This window comes from Centropristis striata, chromosome 20 (assembly GCF_030273125.1).
Source record: "Centropristis striata isolate RG_2023a ecotype Rhode Island chromosome 20, C.striata_1.0, whole genome shotgun sequence".
In the NCBI taxonomy this organism is placed as follows: Eukaryota; Metazoa; Chordata; class Actinopteri; order Perciformes; family Serranidae; genus Centropristis; species Centropristis striata.
This window is the reverse complement of record NC_081536.1, coordinates 27,868,447-27,893,306: the sequence shown is the minus strand read 5'-3', so window position 1 is coordinate 27,893,306 and position 24,860 is coordinate 27,868,447. Positions and strand designations below refer to the sequence as shown.

The following is a 24,860-nucleotide window of genomic DNA, read 5'->3' as shown; positions in this document are numbered from 1 at the left end:
TTCCCTAAGGGAAGATGGGAAAAAGGAAGCTGTATCTATTACATGTCCTATTATTAATAGCTAGGAAGATGATAACCTTCTTGTGGTTAAAACCACTCCCTCCTACTATACCCCAGTGGCAGGAGAGAGTGAGGAAGGTATATGTGATGGAGAAGATAACGGCTCACCTTCATCTTAAGATGGACACTTTCACAACAAGATGGAGCCCTGTGAGCTGATACTTAAACCTACCAATGTGAAACGTTGTCAAACTATGCTACCTCAGAACTGTTCAAGTGTATTTGTGATTTAGAAGAATGTCAGAAACAGACCAGTGAGCCTAAGTTGTTTGCCAAACTCTTATTTGTTTGACTGTTCAATCTATACATTTCATGAATAACTTTCTTTAGTTGTTTTCCGTATGTATGTAACAGAAAGAAAAATCTGGTGAAGATTAAAAGATGTGTAAATACATATGAACACCAATAAATACTTGGTTAAAAAAAAAAAAAAAAAAAGATCAGATGTTGGGGTTCAGAGGGTTAAGAGATCAGACTCCACCTGGTCCTGCACGTCTTCGTCACACAGCTCCAGCTGCATGATGTGCTCGAAGGGCTTGAACAGCGCCTCGTTGAAGTGGAAGTGTGGAAGCTCCGCCCAGCTCGTCAGCACCTCCGTCAGCACGTCGTGGATGAAGGAAACGGCCTTCTGGGATACGTGGCGCTCTTTGTGACACGCCGCCTGAAAGAAGAAGAAACTCTTACTGTGGTAGCAGTTTAATTGTATATATACAGTATATTTAACTCTATCATTTCCTGTAAAGGATTAATAAAGGACCTATCTATCTAACTCTAAGTTCATTTTTACTCAAATTTTTACTCTTCTCCAAACTGCGCCTGCAGTTTGTAGAAGAGGTCCCCTACCTCCACCAGATGCGGGGCCACCACGCTCCAGGCCCTCATAATGTGCAGCAGAGGTCGGTTCTTGTTCCTGACGATCCTCAGCATGCCCTCGCCCAGACGGAAGAGATGGAGAGCGCTGCGTCGGTCCAGTGTCGACTTGGCCTCTCCTGCAAACACGGAGGGTACAGAAAAACTGTATTCATGTCTTTATTTACAGTTGAAACCAGAAGTTTCATACACTATATAAAAAGACACATATGCTTTTTTTTTCTCACTGTCTGACATGAAATCAGACAATCACTTTTCCTGTTTTAGGTCCGTTAGGATTACCAAAATTATTTCTATTTGCTAAATGCCAGAATAATGAGAGAAGGATTTTTTTAGACAATTTTTTATTACTTTCTTCAAAGTCAGAAGTTTACATACACTAACATTATTATGCCTTGAAACAATTTGAGAAAGCCCAGATGATGCTGTCATGTCTTTAGAAGCTTCTGATAGGTTTATTTACAACATTTGAGTTAATTGGAGACACACCTGTGGATGTATTTTAAGGCACACCTGAAACATGCTACTTCTTTGTGTAACATCATGGGAAAGTCAAAAGAAATTAACCAAGATATCAGGAAGAGAATTGTGGACCTGCACAAGTCTGGTTTATCCTTGGGTGCAATTTCCAGATGCCTGAAGGTGCCACATTCATCTGTTCAAATAATTATAGCCAAGTATAAACACCATGGGAATGTCCAGCCATCATACTGCTGCAGGAAGGAGACGGGTTCTGTGTCCCAGAGATGAACGTGCTTTGGTCCAAAATGTGCATATCAACCCAAGAACAAAAGCAAAAGACCTTGTGAAGATGCTGGCTGAAGCTGGTAAGAGTGTGTCATTATCCAGAGTGAAACGAGTCCTGAGACATGGACTGAAAGGCCACTCTGCCAGGAAGAAGACATTACTCCAAAAGAAACATAAAACAGCCAGATAACAGTTTTGTCAGACCACAGGACATGTCTCCAAAAATTAAGGTCTTTGTCCCTGTGTGCATTTGCAAACTGTAATCTGTCTTCGGTTAACTAAGGCTGCATGAGTGATATAAAGCCATAAGAAAATATGATATAAAGTGTGAGCGTGCATGTGTACCTGGCATCGCCAGTGAATAGTCTCCAGGCTCCGTCACCGAGTCGAACAGCTGAGACTGAGAAGCTTTCCTGAGCTGCTGCAAGAAGCCGACCAGACCAACCAGGTTCAGCTTAGTGGCTGCTTCTTCAAACAACCTGCACACACACACACACAGACACACACAGACACAGACACAGACACACACACAGACATACATTAATTGTGTTTTTTTTTAATTGTGATATGTTTGGAAGAGTTTGATTGATAAAGTTTTGTGAAGATATACACTTCATCGGTCAATTATAAATCCCTTTTTTTCCCCTTTTCTTTTTGTCTCCTTTTCTTTTATTGCTGCCTTTCTTACTTTTTTAAAATTTACTTATTTTCATTTTATTTATTTATTTTATGGAGTGAGGTCAGTCGTGAGGTATTTGAACTCATTTTGGTTTGGATGGTGGTTTATTTTCCTATCTGTTGCGATATCTTTGTGAATATAGAGAGCACTTATATGTGGTTTATGTTTCTGTTTTGATGAAAATCAATAAAATCAATTTTAAAAAATAAGTCAGAATCATTTGATTGAAAGAGGTAAAAAAATATATATATTTTATTCCAACTTTATGGGCGACTGTGTATAAATAAAGTTACCCTAAATCATTATTAATAATAATAATTATAATAAACTTCAGTTGTATAGCTCCTTTCACACATGAAATGTAGCATAAAGTGCTTTACAACAAATAAAGTAGTAATGTGAGGTTAGGGTAGGTGAAAATACTAAGTAAAAATCCCAATGACTGTGTCCTCAGAGTGCAGAGGAGAAAAGTTTTGAGGCAGAGATGCAGTGTGTGTGTGTGTGTGTGTGCAGTGTGTTGCCCTTTAAGCTCAGTGTTTTGGGGACAGCCTTGTGCAGAGGAGTATTTACTATGTTTTGGCACCACTTTCAGCTTGTAAATGTGTTCAGTCCATCTGTTGCAAAAGATCAGAGGGAACATTTTTTTTTATTCGCTCCTAAAAGCAGCAGCCCAGATAACTGGTTACTTAAGAGATGATCCTTGAAATAAACACAGTTTATTCCCTTTAATAAGTGCAGGACTGCTGGCACGCACTCTCTCACACACACATTTGTTCTTCTATACATGTGAGGACTCTAACCTTCACCTTAACCTCATTCTAAATAAAATCCTACAACGTAACATGTAAACATCAGGTAGCTTTGAGCTGCTGCTGCCATCTTGTGGCCTTTGTGAAGAAAAGTCTAGGTGATCCACCACATGGCCCGCTGCTGAGCACCACATGACAGAGTTTAATGCTCTGGGCCCTTTATATACCACATAATATTTACTATACCCATGTTTGGTATTTGGTATTTTCTTAGCACAATTTCAACATGATCTAACAATCATTTCCACTTTAACCCAATTTATTAACATATTGAGCCCAAAAATACACAAAAATCATGAAATCTGAAATAAAATTATACTATTTATGACAAAAAAACCCACAAATATGCCTGTTAAGGACCTGGAAAATGTAAAACATAGGTTGCAAATATGATCATATAAAAGGTCAAATTCAAGTATGATGAAACTGTACACAAAAAATACCATAAAAACATGTTTATTTATAGGAACAGTGTTAGATGATTACACTGTAAAACCCAATTTTGCATGTTTGTTATCATAACTAAATTTTTCTTTTTCAATACAACAAAGATTTGTGCAAAAAGTAATTTTAACCTAGAATATTGAGTCAAATAGCAAGATTCAATTGAGTTAACTCGATTGTCTTTGTTGTCTTAACATAAAATTATTTTGCAGCATAGACACTCAAATATTTAAGTTGAAACAACAAGTTGGGTTTTACAGTGAAGACCCCTTTTTTCCATTTTTACAGAATGCCACGCCTGCCTCGTCCCATCCTACTTTTACACTTGAATAAATATTTTTGTACTATCAAATTAAAACGATCATATCTTATGTTTTACATGACCTCAGAACATCAAACAAAAAACTGGAGAAAGTTTCAAGTCTGTAATTTGGAGTGAAGTCGACAGCAGCACTCCTCGTGTGCTCGGTTTTTGTTACGACGATCACGCCAGCGCGATCATAGACTCCAGGGGATTAATTGCCAAAATCCCATTTTACTAAGAGTCAGCGTCATGCTGGCTCCTCATTTACCGTGATAACAAGGCAGCGGACGCTTCACTGAACTGCTGCTGCTGCAGATTATAACTGAACTGAGGCAGCAGGTATTTAATTACAGACTAATAACTGTGCATCCTAGCTTTAATTTTTATCATTTTCCACATTGTGTTCTTTGTCTAAAACGTGTGATTATTACTCTTATGCAATTTGATTCATTGTTTTGCATGTTTGCATTTTATTTAAACTTAATAAAACTTAATTTACTATAATTCTCTTAACAGTTTGATATATTTATATTGATATATCTATTATTGCTTTTTTAAATTACTAAGAAAAAATCAATACATAATATTGGTATTTCCTGGTTTAATGATGTTGCTTCCCTTTGGGCCTGTGCTGCTTTTCATTTCTGTCTCTGTTAACTTTTATTTTAATCTCAGCTGAGACCATTTTTTCTAGCTTTTGTAAAATAAGTAATAAAAGTTATTCAACTTGCATTTTTTTTTTTTTTAGATTTTTTGTATTATTACTGAGTTCTTCATAATTTTAGCCATAATTGAGAGGTGCAGGACTTCTATATTTCAGTCAAAAACTTGTAAAATGATATATTTAATATTGATTTTTAAAATACTAAGAAAAATAAATAAGAACGAAAATACAATTAAAATATTTTTGTTTCCTGGTTTAACTGTTGCTTCACTTTGGGCTTGTGTTCCTTTTTAAAATGTGTTTATGATGGTGGAAACATATTTATATCTCTGTTTACTCATATTTTGAACTTAGCTAAAACCATTTCTTGCAAAAATAAGTCATAATAGCTAATTGCATTTGTCATATGATTTTTGGCATTATACTGAGGAATCCCTATTTCTTGATTAAATTTTCAAGAAAAAGTGCAGGACTTAACAAATGAATATTCTTATTACTTTTTTATTAAAAATAAGTCAAATGTGGCAGCAGCAAATGTGCTTGGGGTTCAGAGGTTTAATGTCCCAAAATTACATTAAAGATCGGAGAGGCTTGCAGCCAAATATTGTTTTCTTTTCTGATTAATTCACCAGTTAATTGATTTAGAACAATTTTCGCTTCCTGAATGGGTTAAATTGCAAATTGAGGATCAGTTTTTAAGGCAACATTTACATATCACAAAGTAAGGGCTTTATAAATACATATTATCTTATAAAAATGTTAATGTTGTCAATAATGCAATTGAAGATAAAGCAATTTTAGCCTTATTTGTGAACCACGGCTAAAATAAATGTTTATTAATGTATGATAATAGAGATAAATCTAATATATATATGATACCTCGCTCGTTTGGCTCTCAACAGAGGCGGTCGCTCTCTTTTTCTCTCTCCTTCTCCTGTGTTTTTCCCTGCTTCGCTCCTCTCGTCTCGTCTTGTCTTCTGTCTCACACTTTGGGAAGACTCTCTCTACTGCTCTCAAAAAATCATGGATTTGATGAACTGGTCTCTCAACGCAATTGACACTATCTTCTCAACGAGAAGCCTAGGCTCAGAGGAACCCTCCTGCCCCGACGGGACGTTTGCTGCTGGCTACACGATGGACGCGTGGGACAGGTGGCGTGTCGTGTGCCTGGCAGCTCTCTCTGTGGAGGATATTGAAGATCTTTATCTATTCGGAACCATGATAACAGGGTTTTTGCTGTTTGGATTAGGCTTTGCTCTGGTTTATCGAGACACACAGGAAACGGTGTCAGCTGTCAAAGGCCCCACAAGGCTGCCCGTGATGATTGAATCAGTGGGCAGGGCTGTCGGAACTCAGACTGTGGTCACAAACCGCACCGTGGATGAAATTCTGGAGCGAGTGATAGCCCTGGAGAAGCGACTGGATTGACCCGGGACCAGCAGGGACATTATTACCATCGAGAGGATGAAGTTGCTGCCACTTGCACCCACAGTCCAAATTCCAATCTTATCTGGCTTCCCAAAACAGCAGCCTCTGGCTTCAAGGCTGTCTGCTAATCTTGCCCACTGAGTGATGTAGTGAGATCCTCCCCCCCTTCCTCCCCCCTCTCAACCTCACACAGCCACCTGTGGACTGTCTGCCGCTGGCCGGGAACCCAGGAAGGAAGGCCGTCTCCATAGCAACGTCTAGGCTATCGCTTTTGTCATTCTGGCGAGCTGAGACGGGACTGATTAGGTGCTGGAAATTAAAAGGCGGGTCTCAGGCCTACACACTCGAACTTCCACATATACAGATACGAATACATCCCCTCAAGTTTTTTCATTGTTTTTTCCTCCTTTCCTCTCCTCACGTGTGCTGTATTTCTTTCTCTTCCTCCCTGTCTTCCTGTCCTGTTCGCCTCTGTCTTATTGTTTGTGTGTGTTTTATACGTTTGGACGGGTTGATGGCTAATTTCGTTGTAATGGTACTTGTTACTCTGAGCAATGACAATAAAGATGATTCTTCTGATATTGAGCCCCACCTGTCTGCCTGAGTGGACAGCGTGCACACTGCCTTGGCGGCACTGGTCCCCGTCATCAGGCTGCCGCTCTTCATGTCCAGGCCTCGGCCTCGGCTGCTCTCCCTCAGCAGCTCCTGGATGGACAGAGGCTGGATGACCGGCTGGCTCAGGCCCAGCTCTGAGGCCTCCGGGCTGGGCTCGCAGCTCAGCTCCATGCCCATGTCCACGGCACCCGCCTGCTGGGTGATGGTGGTCAGAGAAGATGGCTGCGAGGAGCCGTCGCTGAAGTGGGTGTGCTCCAGTGAACTGATGTACTCAGTCACCCTGAAACAGAAACCAGGAGGTGAAAGAGAAGTAGAAAACAAGAAATCATTTTGTGAATCTAAACATATGTATTCTGCCCTACAAAGTCTAACTGCAGTAACTACGCAAAAGGTAAAACTGAGAAAAACTGCTTTAAAGTTTTTTAACATGTTTTTTAAATGGGTTATATGTAGATAAGTGATATGACACTTATTTCTACATGTATTTATGATGTAATTTTTATGCTAAAAAATCATGATGATTTATTTGACCTTTGACCCCAAAAACGTAGTTACTGCACTCTGGTTTTGCATTGCTGTAAAAGGTTCTAATAGTAATGCAAAAAAGAAAAAAATTGGTGTAACAACAATGTTTTTGTCTTCATTCAGCTTTTATATTTTGTTTTCAGTGAATAAACATTTTCAAATTGATTTTGTTATCAGTGTTTTTAAAAGTGTTTAACAACTCTATTCAAATATGTGTGTATTTCAGACTTAATAAGTAATGTTATATTTTAGTCTTAATATAATTTTATCTCACCTTTTTACTTCATCACTATCTAGATAATAATTTCCCTTTCAAATAAACTTATAATTTCTATTATTTTTATGTTTTAAATAGTATATATATCCAAAGCAGAAGGTGATAAGTGCAATTACTGCTTGGTTTTGAGTTGGATTTTGTGGTTTTTATTTAATTATTTCACTGAAATAAAGCAAAATTGAAATCTAAAACTTTGTCACAAGATGAAACAGACATCAAGGAGTTCATTTTTAGTTATAACTCAATTTTGACAAAATATGTAGTTACTGCAGTTCGACTTTGTAGGGCAGTATTTATGTAACACATCTTCAAAATAAAGAACTAAAACAACTGTGTGTTTGAAATTAATCAAAGTAACAAAAACTATGTAACCCTCTGAAGCCCACAGCCTGCTGGATGGTTTGAAAGGCATGTTTGTTTGTTTTTAAATGGTCATTTATCATAGCTAAAATCTGTAAAATATAATCATATTTTCACATTTCCATCGGCCTTGGAATTAATAATGTGTTACGAATGCTTAAAAATACATTTTTAAAAGAAGCTTAAAATAGTGATATCTGATATCACATATTTATCACTTTATTCTACATGTCTCGTCTAAAATTTTGCAAAAAGTAGACAATAATCATATCCTGTAAAAAACAATACATTTGCACTCCTCAGCACAACTGGAAAGTCATGATTAATTCAGTTGAGACAACTTTTTCTCCTCTATTATTATAAAGTAAAGTAATTGAACTTGCAACTTGACAATTTTTGGAATTATTACTGAAATACTTGGGGTTCAGAGGGTTCATGTCCCAAGAGATACTGGAACTTCCTTATCATGTAATTGCTCTATTGTTGTGGAAATATCAAACTAACTTTGATTTTTAATGTTTTGTACTTTTTTTAAAGCCTTTGAGAAAAGGTTGCTTCTAAAACAATCAGAACAGGATATTCTACTACCTTTAGTCATCCTTAGAGGTTTTAGAAATTTAGATAAATATAATTGGAAATTGAAAAAGCAATTAAAGAAAACTTCTAAAAGCATACTTTTTCTTTGTAGAAAATAAGATCCTGGTCCTGGTGAAGATTGGGAAGCATTAAGAATCGTTGTGATGCACACTGGGGAGCAGCATCTGAACAGATAAGCTAGCCAACTGTGTATAACACAGTCTATCATCCTCCCACTTCACAATAACATTTTTAAAAAACCTTCACTGGACTGAAACTCATTACACATATATTTTCCAGTTCACTGCCACTTGAACATGTTTGCACCACTGGTTTTTGAGTTTGGTCTTGGTTGTTTGTTTGTATTTTTATTTTATACTATTTATTTATTTTATCTTTATTCTATTCCATTTTATTATTCTATTTTTATGACCTTATCTGTTTTACTCTGTACTTGCGCTGCTGCAACACCTGAATTTCCCCCATGGGGGATCAATAAAGGAATATCTAATCTTATCTTATCTTATTCTCCTGTCTTCGCTGTGTGGTCAGAATATCTCTGTTAAAGCAACTGTGAATGTCTGTGGGCCACAACATCTACTCCCACTAAGAAATACTCCTCAACGTACAACAACAAAGGCAACAATGGACTGAGCTGAGACTTCAAGGGAAGACTGCATGTCTCCCAGCTGCAGACCACTCTGGTGTTCAAAAATGCTGCTCTGGATGAGAACATTGTTATATTTGCTATAAAAGCGAGACTGCAGGTCCTACCAACTAAGCTGAACCTCTCCACCTGGTTTCCAGGCAATCATGCTCCTTACTGTAAACATCATGGTAGTGACCAAATAGCTGAAACCATGTCTCACATCTTAAATGGTTGCCAGGTTTACAGGGGGCTCTACATATATAGGCATGACAGAATTGTGGATTTGATATCAGCAGATATCTGATCTATTTTCAGGTCCTACATCATGCTGTATAAGCATTCTACTGTAAAGCCGAGCATGTGTAATAATGTCTCATTGTTCTCTAATGGTACAGATAACGCCCCAGGTCTTGTTGTTAATGACACAGAGAGGTGTTCATTCTGGAGGTCGGCTCTAACTTTGATTACAGCCTTGAAGAGGCCTTCCTAACCAAAGTGCTGAAATATCAGCAGCTGAAGCATAGACTGTATATAAATAATGGAGGTAGTCACTGTGACATCACCCATTGGTTTGTGGCCCGTTTGAGATATCGAGTTCAGCGTTACACTTAGCGCTATCTTGCATCGCCATCTTGTTTCCTATACGGGGAGCAGACCATATCTGGACTGTGGAGGAAGAGAGGGATCTGACCACTGACTACAGCCTCTCTACACCTCAACCTGACTGAGAGAAGTAGCTGCTAATTCATGTTAGCATTAACTGGAGCATTAACTGGGATGTTAGTTTTGGCTGGCAAAAAACAAAAACAAAATGTTCGTTATTTACCTCAGAAAACTGAGCAGCGACTCCTTGGAGTGTCTGTTAGTCAGTAACGCTGAACAAGACATTTTTACTGTCATTAAGTGAAAATGCAGTGAAAGGGTCAAAGTTATAAGACCAAACCGGTAAAAGTCCTTTTTTATATCTATATAACGTTATATATCACTTTATTGACACGTTGCCATGGATACGCATTGTTCTGCTTCTCTCCTGGTGACGGCTCGGCTTGTTAGTGACCTGTCAATCAAAGGTAGCCACGCCCCAAATCATACAATTCTTTATCTTCTATTTTCTTCTAAACAGGGCCATTATTAGAACTATTAACATCAAATTGTCTTGAAGAAGATTTTTTTACTAGCGATTGAGACTATAGTGTTGTCCTAAAAATATTTCTGAGGTTATAAATCAAGTGAGAAGTTTTCTCATTTTGCATTTGAAATTAATGGACAAATTTTTTTTGCAGCCAAACTTGCTGGAATTTTTGGTAGAATGCAGCTTAAGGCACTTCCTGGTTGGCCTCCCTGATCAGACCTGGAGGTTGCCACCTGAGCTGAAGCAGACTATCTTTCAGCTAGGCTACAAATACAAACTTTAATTTTTATATTTGGTAGTCTGGGGCTTGGCACAAGTTGTTCAGCCGCCCAGGCACCTTGTAACTGACTTACTCCTATTGTCAACTGCCCTGGCAGTATTTATGTCCCTTGTGCAAGAACCCTTGTACTTTTTTTTTATGTGGGCATGAATAAATATTTCAAATGTGTCTGTGTGTGTATGTGTGTGTGTTCTTGTACTCCCTACATAGTGAGGACCAGGGGACATGTTTATAACCAACATAGTGAGGACATTTTGCAAAGTGAGGACACTTTGGCCGCTCCCCACTTCTTTAAAGGCTTTTTGAGATTTCAGACTTTGTTTTAAGGGTTAAAGGTTACATGATAATGATAATTAACTGAAACTGTATTGTGTGGTTACAAAACTAACTAAAATTATAGAGAAAATGTCCTTCCTTTTTCCTTTTTGCTCTTTGCCTTATTCCATCATTCTTCATTATGTATGAAAAATGTTGACAAAGGAAATAAAGGCAAAATTTACTGTGACCTCTTTTAATCTCCCACCCAACAAATGCCCCATTACAAAAAACTAATATAATACTAAACTAAAACTAGCAAATTCACTCTAAAAACTTTTAGAGTTAATTAAAACTAACTAACTAACTAATTTGAAAACAAAAATTCACAACCTAATTAGAACTAAAACTAATGAAAAATCCAAAACTATTATAACCTTAGCAGGGAACTCACTATTCCAATGAGGGCCCTCACAAAGATAGAAGTACAAGAATGTGTGTGTGTGTGTGTGTGTGTGTGTGTGTGTGTGTGTTACCCCGGGATTCCACTGGATGTGTAACGACTCCGAAAGGGGTCCGTTCGCAACGGCTGCGTATCTCCGCAGTCCGTCAACACACACCGGATCCGTCAGTGTCGCGAGAGTCCCGAGGACACACGAGATCTCGCGAATTCACGCCTAATCAATTGATATAACTGGAAGATAATCAACATCTCCTCGTTAATGACTGGAGACAAATCCAGCGACTCCGTCTTAACGAGCGCTAACGAGGCGCTAACGAGGTCGGCCGGCTTGTTAACAAGAGCCTCTTGTTAACAAGCCTTAGCGATCTCTGTTTGTTTACAACAAGCACCAGAGTGAGCGGTGTCAGTGGGGTGAAAAGACGAGTGAAAACCTCTAACCTGTTGATTTCAGGTCTACAAGTTATGAAATACGATCCGTCGTGAACCCGAGGTATTTTATTTTGAAAATATACCGCATGTTTTATTTTGTGTCTGTGCAGGACTTCCTGTCCCGAACGATCTGTTCTGTGCTGAATTTATGCGTCGTGCTCCGTCGTCCGACAAAAATAGAAGCTCTGCGCAAGTGTTGCGAGGGCTGTCGGATGGCCATGCGTCGTCGGACTCATTACGCAGCGGATCTGCAGTCGGTGGAATCGCACACATTGATTATAATGGGTGCGTAACGGCTCCGACAACGGATCTGCAGCCGTTACGCATCCAGTGGAATCCAGGCGTTAGTGTATGTGAAGTCATCATTGACGTTCAACTTGTACCTTAAACACTAAATCAACATTAGTGTTTAAGGTATCCACAAAGTTAGTTAAACTTGAGTGTATGTCAAATGGTCCAAAGGAAGATAGAAAAAAATATCTGAAAATCTGAAAGTGTGTATTAAGTTACCCCACAAATCATTATAAACCTGATAAGTCCCCACGAAGCGGTCCCTGGTCAGGTGAGGGACTCTACTTTGTCTGATTGACTATTTGAAGTGATATCTGTGTTTCTGGCTGCTCCAGTATGTTACCTGATTTTTTTCAGGGCTGTAGAACCTTCAGAAAGGGCGGTTCCCACATTGCATGTTCTAGTCTTGTGTTCCAACGATGTGCTATAGACAAGGCTGTGTGTGTGTGTGTGTGTGTGTGTGTGTGTGTACCTGAAGACATGGGGCCAGCAGTCGTGGTTGTGGCTGCCCATCTCCAGCCCCACGTTCAGGATGGCGTCCATACACAGCACGTGAGCCGTGTGGAGGCGAACTCCCTGAGGACGCCCGATCTGCTCCAGGCGCTGTTCAACACGCTGCTTCACTGATAGACCACACACACAAATGGGAACGTTTTCAGAGACATTTAAAGGTCACAAACGTAAAGCAACACTCATTGATTTCATCTTCCCAACCTTTCTGTATCCCGACCAAGGTTATTATAGTTAACGAAAACTAACGAAATAACGAAAACTAGAATTGAAAAAACATTTTCGTTGACTGAAATAAAAATAAAAACGAGAGTTTTTTAAAAAACGACAACTAACTGAAACTGTATTGTGTGGTTACAAAACTTAAAACTAACTAAATTATAGTGTAAATGTCCTTCGTTTTCGTCTTTTTTTAATTGTCTTTTTTATAGTGACTTTTTTGAATCTGGCACCCAACAAATAGCCCATTACAAAAAAACTACAACTAACACTAAAATTAATAAAAAATTAACTAAAACTAAGCATTTTCCAAAAAATAAAAAATAAATCACAATAAAATTAAAACTAAAACTAATGAAAAATCCAAAACTATTATAACCTTGATCCCAACTGAGTATTATCAGCAAAATGTACCTGAAATATGAAAAATAAAGTATGGATAGTGCAGAAAAATTACTCCTGTCAGTGTTATGGATTCATATTTCTGCTGCATTAATCTGTACGTTGCATTTAACTGCTGTAGATGTTTAAAGTTGTGCTTTTTTTAAACTATTTTATAGTTACTGTTGAGTAGTTTAATCTATATTCCTGATTCTGAAAACTTTTTTTTTTTAATAATTCAATTGAACACAGTGCAAATAATCAAACTCTTTTTTTGGAATCGTGGTTGTACTTGATGCATCATATTCTATTAGATATTTTAGTGTGGCTGGCCACGGATCTCTAAAAAGTTACAAAAAAAGCCCTGTTCTTTTTTTCTGAGATTTTTTCTCAAAACATGAACACTTCATCCTTCAGTTCATCACAAATGTTCATTTTCTTAATCTTTTCAATGGACAGGAGGACAATGATTTAACAGGTACAATATTAATGTCTGAAGTGCTTCGATTTTGTACTTTGTGAAAGTAGATTTGAGCAGAGATGTGGTTGTAGTTTCCCACAGCTTCCACAAGATGTCACTAAAGGCCTATTTCTTACTGCAAGCACATTTTAGAGCAACTAAAAATGTGACCAGATTCTCTGTTTAGTTCACCATAAAATGAGAAAAAAAACAACTTTAAGCTTTTAACTGTTGATTAATTGACGCAAGAGCAACTGCTGTCAACTCAGATTTAGTATTAAGTTTGTGTGCAATTGTGTATGAGCGTGCATGTGTGTGCATTCATCAGCTTCTGATCCGTACCTTGTGTGATGGCGTCTCCCATCTCTCCCATCTCCTTCTCCTCCTTTTCTTCCTGCACACATGAGGCTGCAGCCATCTGGGCTAAAGCTGAGGCACAGTTGGCAGCCACACCTGATGGTGTAAGAAAGAGTTATTATATATATATATATTATTAGTCCGGCGGCTGAGCTAAATAAAGGGGACATGCTGGACAAAAGCACCAAATTTGTTCCACAAACTCTCCATTACCATAGGTTTTAATTTTTGGTTGGAGCCACTTCATCAAGTTTGCGAATCGGAGATGGCAGCTATATAAAATCTATGAGAACCAATATATCTTCCAAGCCACTTAAAAGGTCAATCTTGGTGTCAAAATATACATTTTCTGGCTCAATGAATCATTTAATGCTATTGAGAATATCACAAGATGATTATTTGATCGAAAAGATATGTTCACTTTCGCCATGTATTTAGGTAATTTCAAAGTTCCTAAGCGGTTGGACGCATACATTTAATTGAACTTTATTAACTTTACTCATATTATTTGTTACATTTAAAACTACAAAGACCTTTGCAATTTCATTGTGCCTTCTTGCATGAGCACCTTGCACCACAACCGCTTGCACCTTTACAGCCACACAATTGGTAGAATGGTTCACACAGGAAGCCAGACATGGCTGTCTTCATCCAGTGTCCTCTGTGGTCTTTTATTCTTCATTATATATATATATATATATATATATATATATCATGAATTATAACTGTCAGTACCAACCCCCCCACATACTGTCCTCTCTCCACAGTGGATCTTGAACACCAAGCGTTCATATTCTTTAGAGCTTCTGTGCTGATCATTCCAATCAGGTCTCATGCTTGGTTGTGGTTGTTGTAAACATTTATTTTCCCCTGATATTCTCTCCAAAATCTGCAGGTAAACCGTTCTCCTGAGTGCTCTCAGTGTCATCTGCCATATATTTTACAATTAATCTCCTGTGGAGCAGCTCAACACTTTATACTTTGTTTTAGCACACTAGTTTTTGAACCGTTTTTTTTAATGCAATCCCCATTTTACAGTTGCTGCAGATCATTTCATGGATCTTCTGCAACAACAGCTGAATGTGCTTTAGGTGGGACACTCGTTAGTAAAGAGCAGAGATGGGTTTGGGAAGAGTTTGCACTCTAAGCTGCTGTGACCTAACAAAACATACAGGACAGTGAGAGGAGGATCAATTTGCCACAATGTGTGAAACACCTAAACAGTTTTAAGAGGTCAAATCAGCCAAAACAAGTAAAAACACCTTCAATATGATCAAAGGCACCACATTAAATATGTATTAAGATTGACTGGAGCAGGCCACAATCATGCTTTTCCTTCTGTTACAACAAAAGATCAATACCAGGCCAATTTGATTCAATTGGAAGCTTAAGTGGCAGATGCATGCCTCCAATTCAATTTCCTGGGCTGCTGTTGTGTTTCAGACCCTGACCTTTGACCTCTCTGTGCAGAGAGGCAGGAGAGCTGAGGACTCTCTGCAGGACTGAGTGATGGATCTGCTTCTTCTTATCTACACAAACACCTGAGACACATGTTTCACCCACCCAGGGCGCAGCTGAGCGCGGCGGCTTTGCGCAGGCCGTCTAAGCTCAGACAGATGGTGTCTCTCTCCCTCTGGCTCTGCTCTTTGACCCCCTCTGCTCCCAGGATGAAGGCCAGGCCTTTGGAACTGCCCGCCATGCGGCCCGTCAGCGGCGTAGACAGCACGTCGATCAGGTTCTTCCACACGCCGGTGAGGATGAAGCGGGAGAATACAGCTCCTGGAAAAAACACAGAGAAGAGAGAGAGAATCAATTAGATTCATGTTGGAAACATTATTTTTTTCGTTCATTTTGGTTGAAAGGACGCTACTTTTTATAGAACCGATGTTTGCCTGGATTTATGATGTCCAGGATTACAATCAATGATACTGGTTAAAGCTGTATTGTTTTTTTGTATTTTATTTGTTTTCTGATCAAATGCACTATGTGCTGCACTTTTGCAATGTATTTTGTGCTGCATTTTGTAATGTACTTTTGTGCTGCACTTACCTACTGTATTTTGGAATGTATTTTACTGTTAAAGTTGTTGTAGGACTGTTGTAGGAGTATTACTTGTTGGAATGTGGACCCCAGGAAGACTAGTGAACTGCCATGGCATAAGCTAATGGGGATCCTTTAATAAAACATAATAAAACATAAAACAACAGGAGGCTGGAGGAAGTGATGGACTCATGAGATTCATTAACATTATATCAACAAAACAAACAGTTCACTCTGTTACTGAGTGTTTACACGGTAAGTACACACACAGAGAAGAGTTCAACTGTCATCCGGTGTGACTCATCAGTGGTAACCATGGAGAATCTGGCCCATGCTTTATCCTCCAGAGGGACTCAGGTGGCCAATGACTCATTTTCTCCATCTCTCTCTCTGTCTGTCTGCCCTCTGATGCTCTTTTTGTCCTCATCCTTTTTTTTTTTTTATCCCCTCGCCTTTTTTTTACTTGCTCTTCTTCCTCAGTGCATTTAAACCTAGACAGAATTAGTGTCCAATATTTTTTATGGTCTAAAATTAACCCATAAGAACCCAGACCCAGCAATCCTTAAAGGAAAATTATTGGGGACATACCACAGATCTAGTGGACCACGTAGAACACATTCTGTTGTTTTAAAAAAAAATACAACCCCTAGATGTGACATATATCTCTATATATCATTGAGCTTTTATGGAATTTATGTTTATGATTTTCCTTTTTTTTTCCAGGATTATTTTTTGTTTACAATTGGTCAAATGTACTTTATATCACTTCAAAATAATTTAAATAGGGAAAATAATTGAGTGGCCTATTACCATTTTTATTATTGTGACAAATATGTCACATCGGGTTTTCCATGACGATTTTTAGGTTAAAAGCCCGATGTGACATTTACGTCTCATCGATATTTTTGTAACTTGTTTAATATGAATTTGTTCATGAAATTTGGTCAGAACAGGTAAATGCAATACAGGACATTAACTGAATTGTTAAATGGGTTTAAATTTAGCCTCGTAACAAAAAATAAGCTTTTTGAAATTAGCTACTTTTTCACATTTCTGTTTCAAGTCACACCCATGTTTTGGAGAAGTCACTTCTTGTCAAAGTCACATGACCACCACACCAGGGTGTTGAGTATACGTCACTTAGAGATTTAATGAGTTAATGTTAAGCATAAAGCTGAATATGGGAGATTCTAGAAGATTTAAAGTGTTTGTTACACGTGTGTCACCATGGGTTCTTATGGGTTAAAAATATGTGGTCACATCCACCAATTCACCTCTTTGTTCTTTTTAAAGTGATGATTTGATTGGATGGACACAAATACAATCTAAAGTGCAGTAGATAATAAAAAAATAATAATTTAAAAAAAAAACCTCAAATGCACAAAAGTAATTGCTTATACATTTCTGCACATTGTAACAGAAATCCTTTCACTTCTTCATATACGTATTTAGATCCAAAAACCAGAAACACAAGTTGCTTGGTGAAGTAATTATTCATTATATGTAACAAGTTTCAAATCATCCAGTGAATATATATATATATATATATATACAGTAATGCTCAATATAATAGCAGTTCAATGTGACTAACCAGATTAATCCAGGTTTTTTGCATATTTGCACACTAAAAAAAATGCTGTTTCTGAAGCAAAACCAAGAAATGTAAATGAATTGTGGAATGTTGTTAAAGAATCTTGGAGTGGAATAACAGCTGAAAGGTGCCACGAGTTGGTTGACTCCATGCCACACAGATGTGAGGCAGTTATAAAATACAACTAAATATTACTTTAGTGATTCACAGGATTGCTAAATCCTAGAAACAAAAAAAGTTTGTACAAAACAGTTTTGAGTTTGTAAAGTCAACGGCAGAGCGTGCATATCACAAATGCTGGGTCTTGTTGGTTTTCTGAGAATCTACTGCACCTACTGGTACCTTGTTTGCCATGTAGCAATAAAAAATATACTAAAAACCTGGATTAATCTGGTTAGTCACATTGGACTGCTATTATATTGAACACTATACTGTAGATATATATAACATGTAGATGTTAATTGATGTTTAATGATGTTGCAAGCAATTGCAAAGTGTTCTCTGTTGCAGCCCTTCAGGACATAAAACACCACAATATTCATCTTTTCATCTGTTATGGCCTTGCTCTTCTGTGGCCTATAATTTTCAAAGTACCTCAAAAAAAAGGTTGGAGCACTTGACTGTGTCTGCACACAGCCAACGCAGCGTTTTCAGCTGATTAACACAGCAGCAGTTTCAGGCTCAGTGAACTCTCTTCAGAAGGCTTGAGCTGATTTAGCGGCGCTTGGGAAAAGGTCCTCCTCTGAACACTATTCCAAAAAATAGTCATTAAAAAATCTCTGAGGTTTTGGACCTATAATAAAACCCGGCTGCTGACTGGGAAATAATCTAATTCTATTACAGCAGTGTGGAACTAATGAATAATTCACAGATTATTAATGGATGAATGATCAATCACTTAATCATTCATCATGTTTCTGAGGTTTTGGGGTAGTTTTAAGATGACGGGATACTGACCAGCCATCACAGTGTCACTTCCTGCCTTGTCACAGCTGAGTGGTGATTGGTTGGATGCCCTCCTGATCAGCTGACCACCAATCGCACTGCTGCCCAGACCGTCAATATCTGAGAGGAGAGGAGCAGGAAGGGAGGAGAGGGGAGGAAAGGAGGAATAAAAAGGAGACAAGCTGTCAAGACATCTGTCTTATTTATCAGCTTAAGTTAGCTTTTGACGAACATGATTAATCATCTGATGATATGATTTCTGTGTAAATATTCAGAATTTGATGTTATTTAGAAAACTGCACTGCAAGGAATCCATGGTTTTTACATTATTTTAATCATGTTTTTGGTAACACTTTACAATAACCATCTAAGTTATGTTTATAGATGGTTTATAAACCAATTATGAACCATTAACAAAGTGCTATACAGCCCCCATGCAAATTTTCTTGTTATAAAGTGTTACCATGTTTTTACTATCTTTAAAGAAAAAACAATTAAGGAGGCTTTGATTCAAAGACCTTACATTTAAAGAACTTTGCTCAAATTAGTAAATTGGTGAGTTTGAGTGAAAATGTTCAGGAAAGAGGTACATTTTTCAGTCATTTAATGCTTCCAGCTTCCAGTGAGAACGCGGCTTAGGGTATGTTTAGATGATGTGGAGTCCAGCCTAAGCTCAACTGGGTGTGAGTGTACCTGTCAGCATGGTGATGAGGGGCAGTCTGTGGTCTTCAGGTGAGCCCCAGTACCCGGCCTCGCCCAGCAGGTTGCGTTCTAACACCTGGTGGTAGAGCTCCTCGATCCAGGCCGAAGACAGAACCACGAGGACCCCGCTGCTCTGGATAAGGCGCACCAGCTCCTTCTGAAAAAACACACAAAACACAGCAAATCTCATCTACTCAGGCTTGGGAAACGGTGCACGGAGTATATATTTTTCTCATTTTCCAGCATGGCAGATGCACACTGCAAAAAATGTGCGTCTAAAAACAAGATAAAAACACTAAATCTGAGGGAAATGATCTTGCTGCATGGACAGATAATTTCACTTGACAAGATTTCTTAAATTAAGATGATTAAATCTAGAAATAAGTATGTTGAACACTTAAAATAAGAAATTAACTCTTAAAACTGGATAAATTGGCCGATTTTAGCGATGAACTGGCCGAGCAGAGTGCACTGCAAATTATTTGTTTCTTACCAAGATAAAAAAAAACTTTAGATTTAGAAATGTTAGATAATTTATCTTGTTTTAAGAGTTAATTTCCTATATTAAGCGTACAACATGCTTATTTCTAGATCTAATAATCTTTATTTAAGAAATCTTGTCAAGTGAAATTATCTGACCATGCAGCAAGATCATTTCCCTCAGATTTAGTGTTTTTATCTTGTTTTTAGACACACCTTTTTTGCAGTGCAAGCCTTTTCTTTTCAACTTACTCTTGCCTTCTCTACTTATCTTCTTCTACTTTACTCAGTAGTGGTGGAAGAAATATGCAGATATTTTACAAAATTAAAAATAGCAATACTACAACATGCAAGTCATCCATTCTTTCCTGCTCACCAGGCTGAGGACGGGTGTGAGCGTTCGCCGTCTGTAGTAGTCGCAGCAGCAGAGTTTGAGATTGAGCAGGAGAGCGTAGTACGACACCAGGTAGAGACCGTCTGCGTTCATCAGAAACTGACAGCTCAGAGTGTCCCCCGTCTCAAAACCTGGAGAGTGGATCCCACCTGCAGGGAGACGGAGGGTTTTTTTTATATTTAAAACTTTCCTTCATTGCTCCTGCTCATCATATAGATCAGCATGTGACAATAAACAACAGAAAGAGATCAGAAAGGAACTCAAAAGTCGTCAAAAGGTAAAGGAAGGAAAGAGAGAGAAGAGGGTGAGAAAGAGAAAAAGGCAGACAAGGATCAGATAAATAGAGAGAAGGAAGGAGTGGACAAAATCTAAAGATTAACCCATTTAAACCGGGATTTCTACCATTAAAACCGGGAGCGCTGTTGCGTTATTCTACCAGTAAGGCCGGAAAAGTGGAAACGTCGTTTTGTAGTATTTGTGGTTTTTTTCCACCTATTTTGGCCTCTTGGCCAATGAAATGCATCAGAATACATGTGGGAGTGTCACAATGCATCATGGGACTTTTCCAGAATTTTGAAATCATGGTGGAAGATGACTATAGCGGAGGAGCTCAGAAGTAAGTGACGGAAGCGATCTTGATGAAAACAGCGCCGATGATTTTATTGCTGATCCGGACTTTGAATCCTCGGAACCAACCGACCGGCATTTATGGATGAGTAATATGTTTTTAGACGACATATTTTCACCGAAGAACAGACAGATTTGTGGCCATCCGGAGATAATAACAATAATAATACTAATTGATTGTGATGATGATATAAGAAATCATGACTGTTTATGTCTTATATTATTTTATACGTCGTTGAGTAACCTGAAAAGTGCAATATAGATTAAATGTATTATTATTATTATTATTATTATTATTAATAATAATAATAATAATAATTATAAATTATTATTATTGTTATTATTATTATTATTAATAATAATAATAATAATAATAATAATAATAATAATAATAATAATAATAATAATTATTATTATTATTATTATTATTATTTTTATTTTTTTTATTATTTTTTTTTATTACAGTAGGCTAATGAGAACTGTCTATTTCTTCCAATGGTCAAATCATGTATGCATCTTGCTAATGGGCATGCATTAGTATTATGCATAGGATTTTTATTCAGTCAAATGTAACATTTGCTGAGTTTGTTGATTTCTTAAAAAACTTTATTGAAGGTTTGGACAAATAACTCAACTTCTCATTAAAGCCAGAGGTATAAGCTCTCAAATACTTTTTGAATTTCATTTCTATCTGCTACAGAGGCTGAAAAATCTTCTGTTGAATTTCCAGATAAACTTCAGGTTTTAGGGGGTTCTTTCAAAATCGCCCAGAGGTTTTCCAGACATTTTTTCCAGGCGTTTTAGGCCTAAATGGGTTAATGTAGATGGAAATGAGACACAAGGCGAGGGTGAGGGAAGATGAGGACAGAGAGACGGGGAGCATGGGAGAAGGAGGAGGGAGAGATGTTTGGGGAAAAGAGGAAAGTTAGTAAACAAGCGAGGGATGAAACAGAGAGAGAGAAAGAGAGAGAAAATGAAGGTGAGAGAGGAGAAGTGAGATATAAACTGTAATCTGGTGATAAGTCAAGTGTTTTAATCAGAAACTCACCCCGGGGATTTGCAGCCTCGGCCAAATTAATTAAATCACTTAACTGTATAGTTTAATTTGATTCGGAATTTTGCTCTGCTGATGTAAAAACTCCCAGCAGGCTCGCTGCTTTTACAGATGGATTATGGGCTGTGCCTCGCAGGCAAAAACGTTTTATTAAACTGCTCAAAAGTGATGAAGTGAATATAGAGTAGCTACAGTTTTCACATTCACACAATGTTTAGTGATTACCTGCAGGAAGATATTTACATTTTACTTAATGTTCCCTTTACCTCAGTGGGATCCATTTAAAGGTTTATATTGCTCTTCAAACAGTGAGTGTCTCATTCTGCGATCCAACCAGCAGCAGATACTTCCCTGTTGCCTGAGCAGGTAAATCAGGACAGACACTGACTCCACCTTCAGCCAACACCCTGAATATCATGTCTAGCTAACACACACCAAGGTTATAATAGTTTTGGATTTTTCATTAGTTTTAGTTTTAATTTCGTTGTGATTTTTTGTTTTCAAATTCAGTTAGTTTTAATGAGTTTTTAGAGAGAGTTTGCTAGTTTTAATTAGTTTTAATTTTTTGGAAAATGCTTAGTTTTAGTTTAGTTTTTATTAGTTTTAGTGCTAGTTTTAGTTTTTTTGTATTGGGGTATTTGTTGGGTGCCAGATTCAAAAAAGTCACAATAAATGTTCCTTTATTTCCCTTGTCTGATCCATCTCAGCCCCAATAAGTTTATAAGTCATAAAACCAGATAGATTAAATAGATTTCATATCAACCAAAAAGGTTTACGTATGAAAAAAAGTTGACAAAGACGAAAACGAAGGACTTTTTCACTATAATTCTAGTTAGTCTTAGTTAGTTTTGTAACCACAAAATACAGTTTCAGTTAGTTATCGTTTTTTAAAAAAATCTCATTTTTATTTGTATTTCAGCTAACGAAAATGTTTTTTCAATCCTAGTTTTCGTTATTTCATTAGTTTTCATTAACTATAATGACCTTGGTATGCAGAACCATGAATTATGACAGCAAAATATTTCAAAAGTAGACAGATTCCCACAGCGTTTTAAAGAACCTTTGTATCCATCCAAATCAAGCTTAAAATAAGAAGAATAAGAAGTGAGTCCTATTTTATCTTTTATTTTACCTCTGAATGTTGATAAGATTCTCCACTAATGATCAAAACTAATGCCAGCATTTTATTGTCATTATTTTGGAGTATCACTTGGCGATAAAGCCAATTAGTTATGGTTTTTTTAGGTTTAAAGTTTTCGTTATTTTGTTAGTTTTCGTTAACTATAATAACCCTGACACACACACACACACACACACACACACACACACACAGCCTTGTCTATAGCACATCGTTGGGACACAAGACTAGAACATGCAACGTGGGAACCGCCCTTTCTGAAGGTTCTACAGCCCTGAAAAAAATCAGGTAACATACTGGAGCAGCCAGAAACACAGATATCACTTCAAATAGTCAATCAGACAAAGCAGAGTCCCTCACCTGACCAGGGACCGCTTCTTAGGGACTTGTCAGGTTTATAATGATTTGTGGGGTAACTTAATACACACTTTCAGATTTTTTTTTTATCTTCCTTTGGACCACTTGACATACACTCAAGTTTAACTTACTTGTTGATTTTCAGGTAAAATGTATATGTTGTATTAAAAAGGGGCTTGAATACCCATGATGATCTCAGAGACAAGTTGAACGAAGACACACACACACACAGACACACACACACACACACACACACACACACACGGGACCAAAAGGCATGAACACACTGAATCAATGCTCCGTCTCTCACCAGCCTGCAGTCCGGAGCAGAAGGTGGAGGAGAAGTTCTGCAGGGACAGGTCCACGTCGGTGGTGGTGGCCAGTCCCAGCAGCCGGGGCAGCAGCGCCGCCAGCGACTGAACGAAGAGCCGGGCGCTCTGCTGGTCCGCCTCCTGGTTGCGGAGCAGTTTGAGGGACAGGGCGGCGGTGCGCAGGGAGCGGTGGCCCGGGCAGTCCCGAGGAGTCTGCTGCTCCTCGTCAGCCAGGGACACGTTGTCAGAGCCGATGTCAGACACGTCGGAGCGGCCCGAGTCTTTTTCAGCAGCCATGGAATACTGGTCACATGAGTCGAACTCTGTCCGCGACAAGTCCTGCTCCTCCATACTGCAGGACCAACAGGGGGATTACTTAGATCATTTTTATGTTGATAACCATTTTCAAGGCATAATGTAAGAAATTTAACTATTTTCTTCTTTTCAGGCAGCCATCGGTTTGAGTTGGTCTTGAAAAAGGTGCCACAGTGCACAACTTTACTTCATTTGTTAATTCAAGTTATATATTATTGTGCAGGAATGCAAATGTAACCACCATTTTCAAAGTTCTCCTCAGTTCTGCATTGAAGAATACATCAATGGCCAAAATGTGATTGTCAGGTTGTGGCTTTTCCACACAGCTATAGTATACTGCCCTACAAAGTCTAACTGCAGTAACTACATTTTTGGTCAAAATTGAGTTATAACTAAAAATGAACTCCTTGATGTCCGTTTTATCTTGTGACAAAGTTTTAGATTTCAATTTTGCTTTTTTTCAGAGAAATAATGATATAAAAAACACAAAATCCAACTCAAAACCAAGCAGTAATTGTACTTACCACGGTCTGCTTTGGATATAGATACTAATTTAAACATAAAATAATATAAAGGATATAATAATAGAGGATTGTGAATGAGGAGACAAATTTTCCTACGTTTCTATGTATAAATTATTTCTGTAGAGTGGAATTTGTGGCCTGGAGCGCAGTTTTCAAATTTATTTTTTGACAGTTTTATCTCTCCCTCTGCACTCTGGCGATGACATCACACACTCTGACACGAACATTCCATGCAATACACACACATTATAATCTCAGAATTTCTCCAAAAATGATCATGGTCATTGAACAGGGATTGATAAAAAACTATATGACCTATCGCAACGTGGATTAATACACCAATACACAAGACTTGTGTCTACTGTTTAAAGTTTAAATGGAGTCTCTAGGTGAAATTAGGCCGGAGAAGTAGACGTTTGAAAATCTCTAATTATTGTTCTTTTTCGCTCAGCTCCGGCTGTCCCATTCAATTAAATGCAAAATTTTGGGCAGTTTTTCGCAACCTACATTGCGAAAAATTCATATTTCGTAGAGAACAGTAATAGCATACCGATCCCAATCAAACCGCACGTTTTGATATATAATAAGGACTAGTAGCA

General features: G+C 37.9%; 1 protein-coding gene across 1 annotated transcript in view; it reads right to left on the bottom strand.

The window, feature by feature from the left end:
- Positions 1–24,860, bottom strand: part of arfgef3 (ARFGEF family member 3) — an 82,661-nt gene that overhangs the window by 25,587 nt on the left and 32,214 nt on the right. The window contains exons 15-25 of the mRNA XM_059359396.1: positions 23,422–23,774; positions 19,918–20,084; positions 19,053–19,218; positions 18,372–18,479; positions 15,347–15,562; positions 13,769–13,879; positions 12,329–12,479; positions 6,597–6,899; positions 2,022–2,155; positions 903–1,048; positions 541–720 (exon numbers count right to left, since the gene is read on the bottom strand). Coding sequence (XP_059215379.1) covers positions 541–720; positions 903–1,048; positions 2,022–2,155; positions 6,597–6,899; positions 12,329–12,479; positions 13,769–13,879; positions 15,347–15,562; positions 18,372–18,479; positions 19,053–19,218; positions 19,918–20,084; positions 23,422–23,774 — 2,035 coding nt within the window. The remainder of the gene's footprint in view (positions 1–540; positions 721–902; positions 1,049–2,021; positions 2,156–6,596; positions 6,900–12,328; positions 12,480–13,768; positions 13,880–15,346; positions 15,563–18,371; positions 18,480–19,052; positions 19,219–19,917; positions 20,085–23,421; positions 23,775–24,860) is intronic.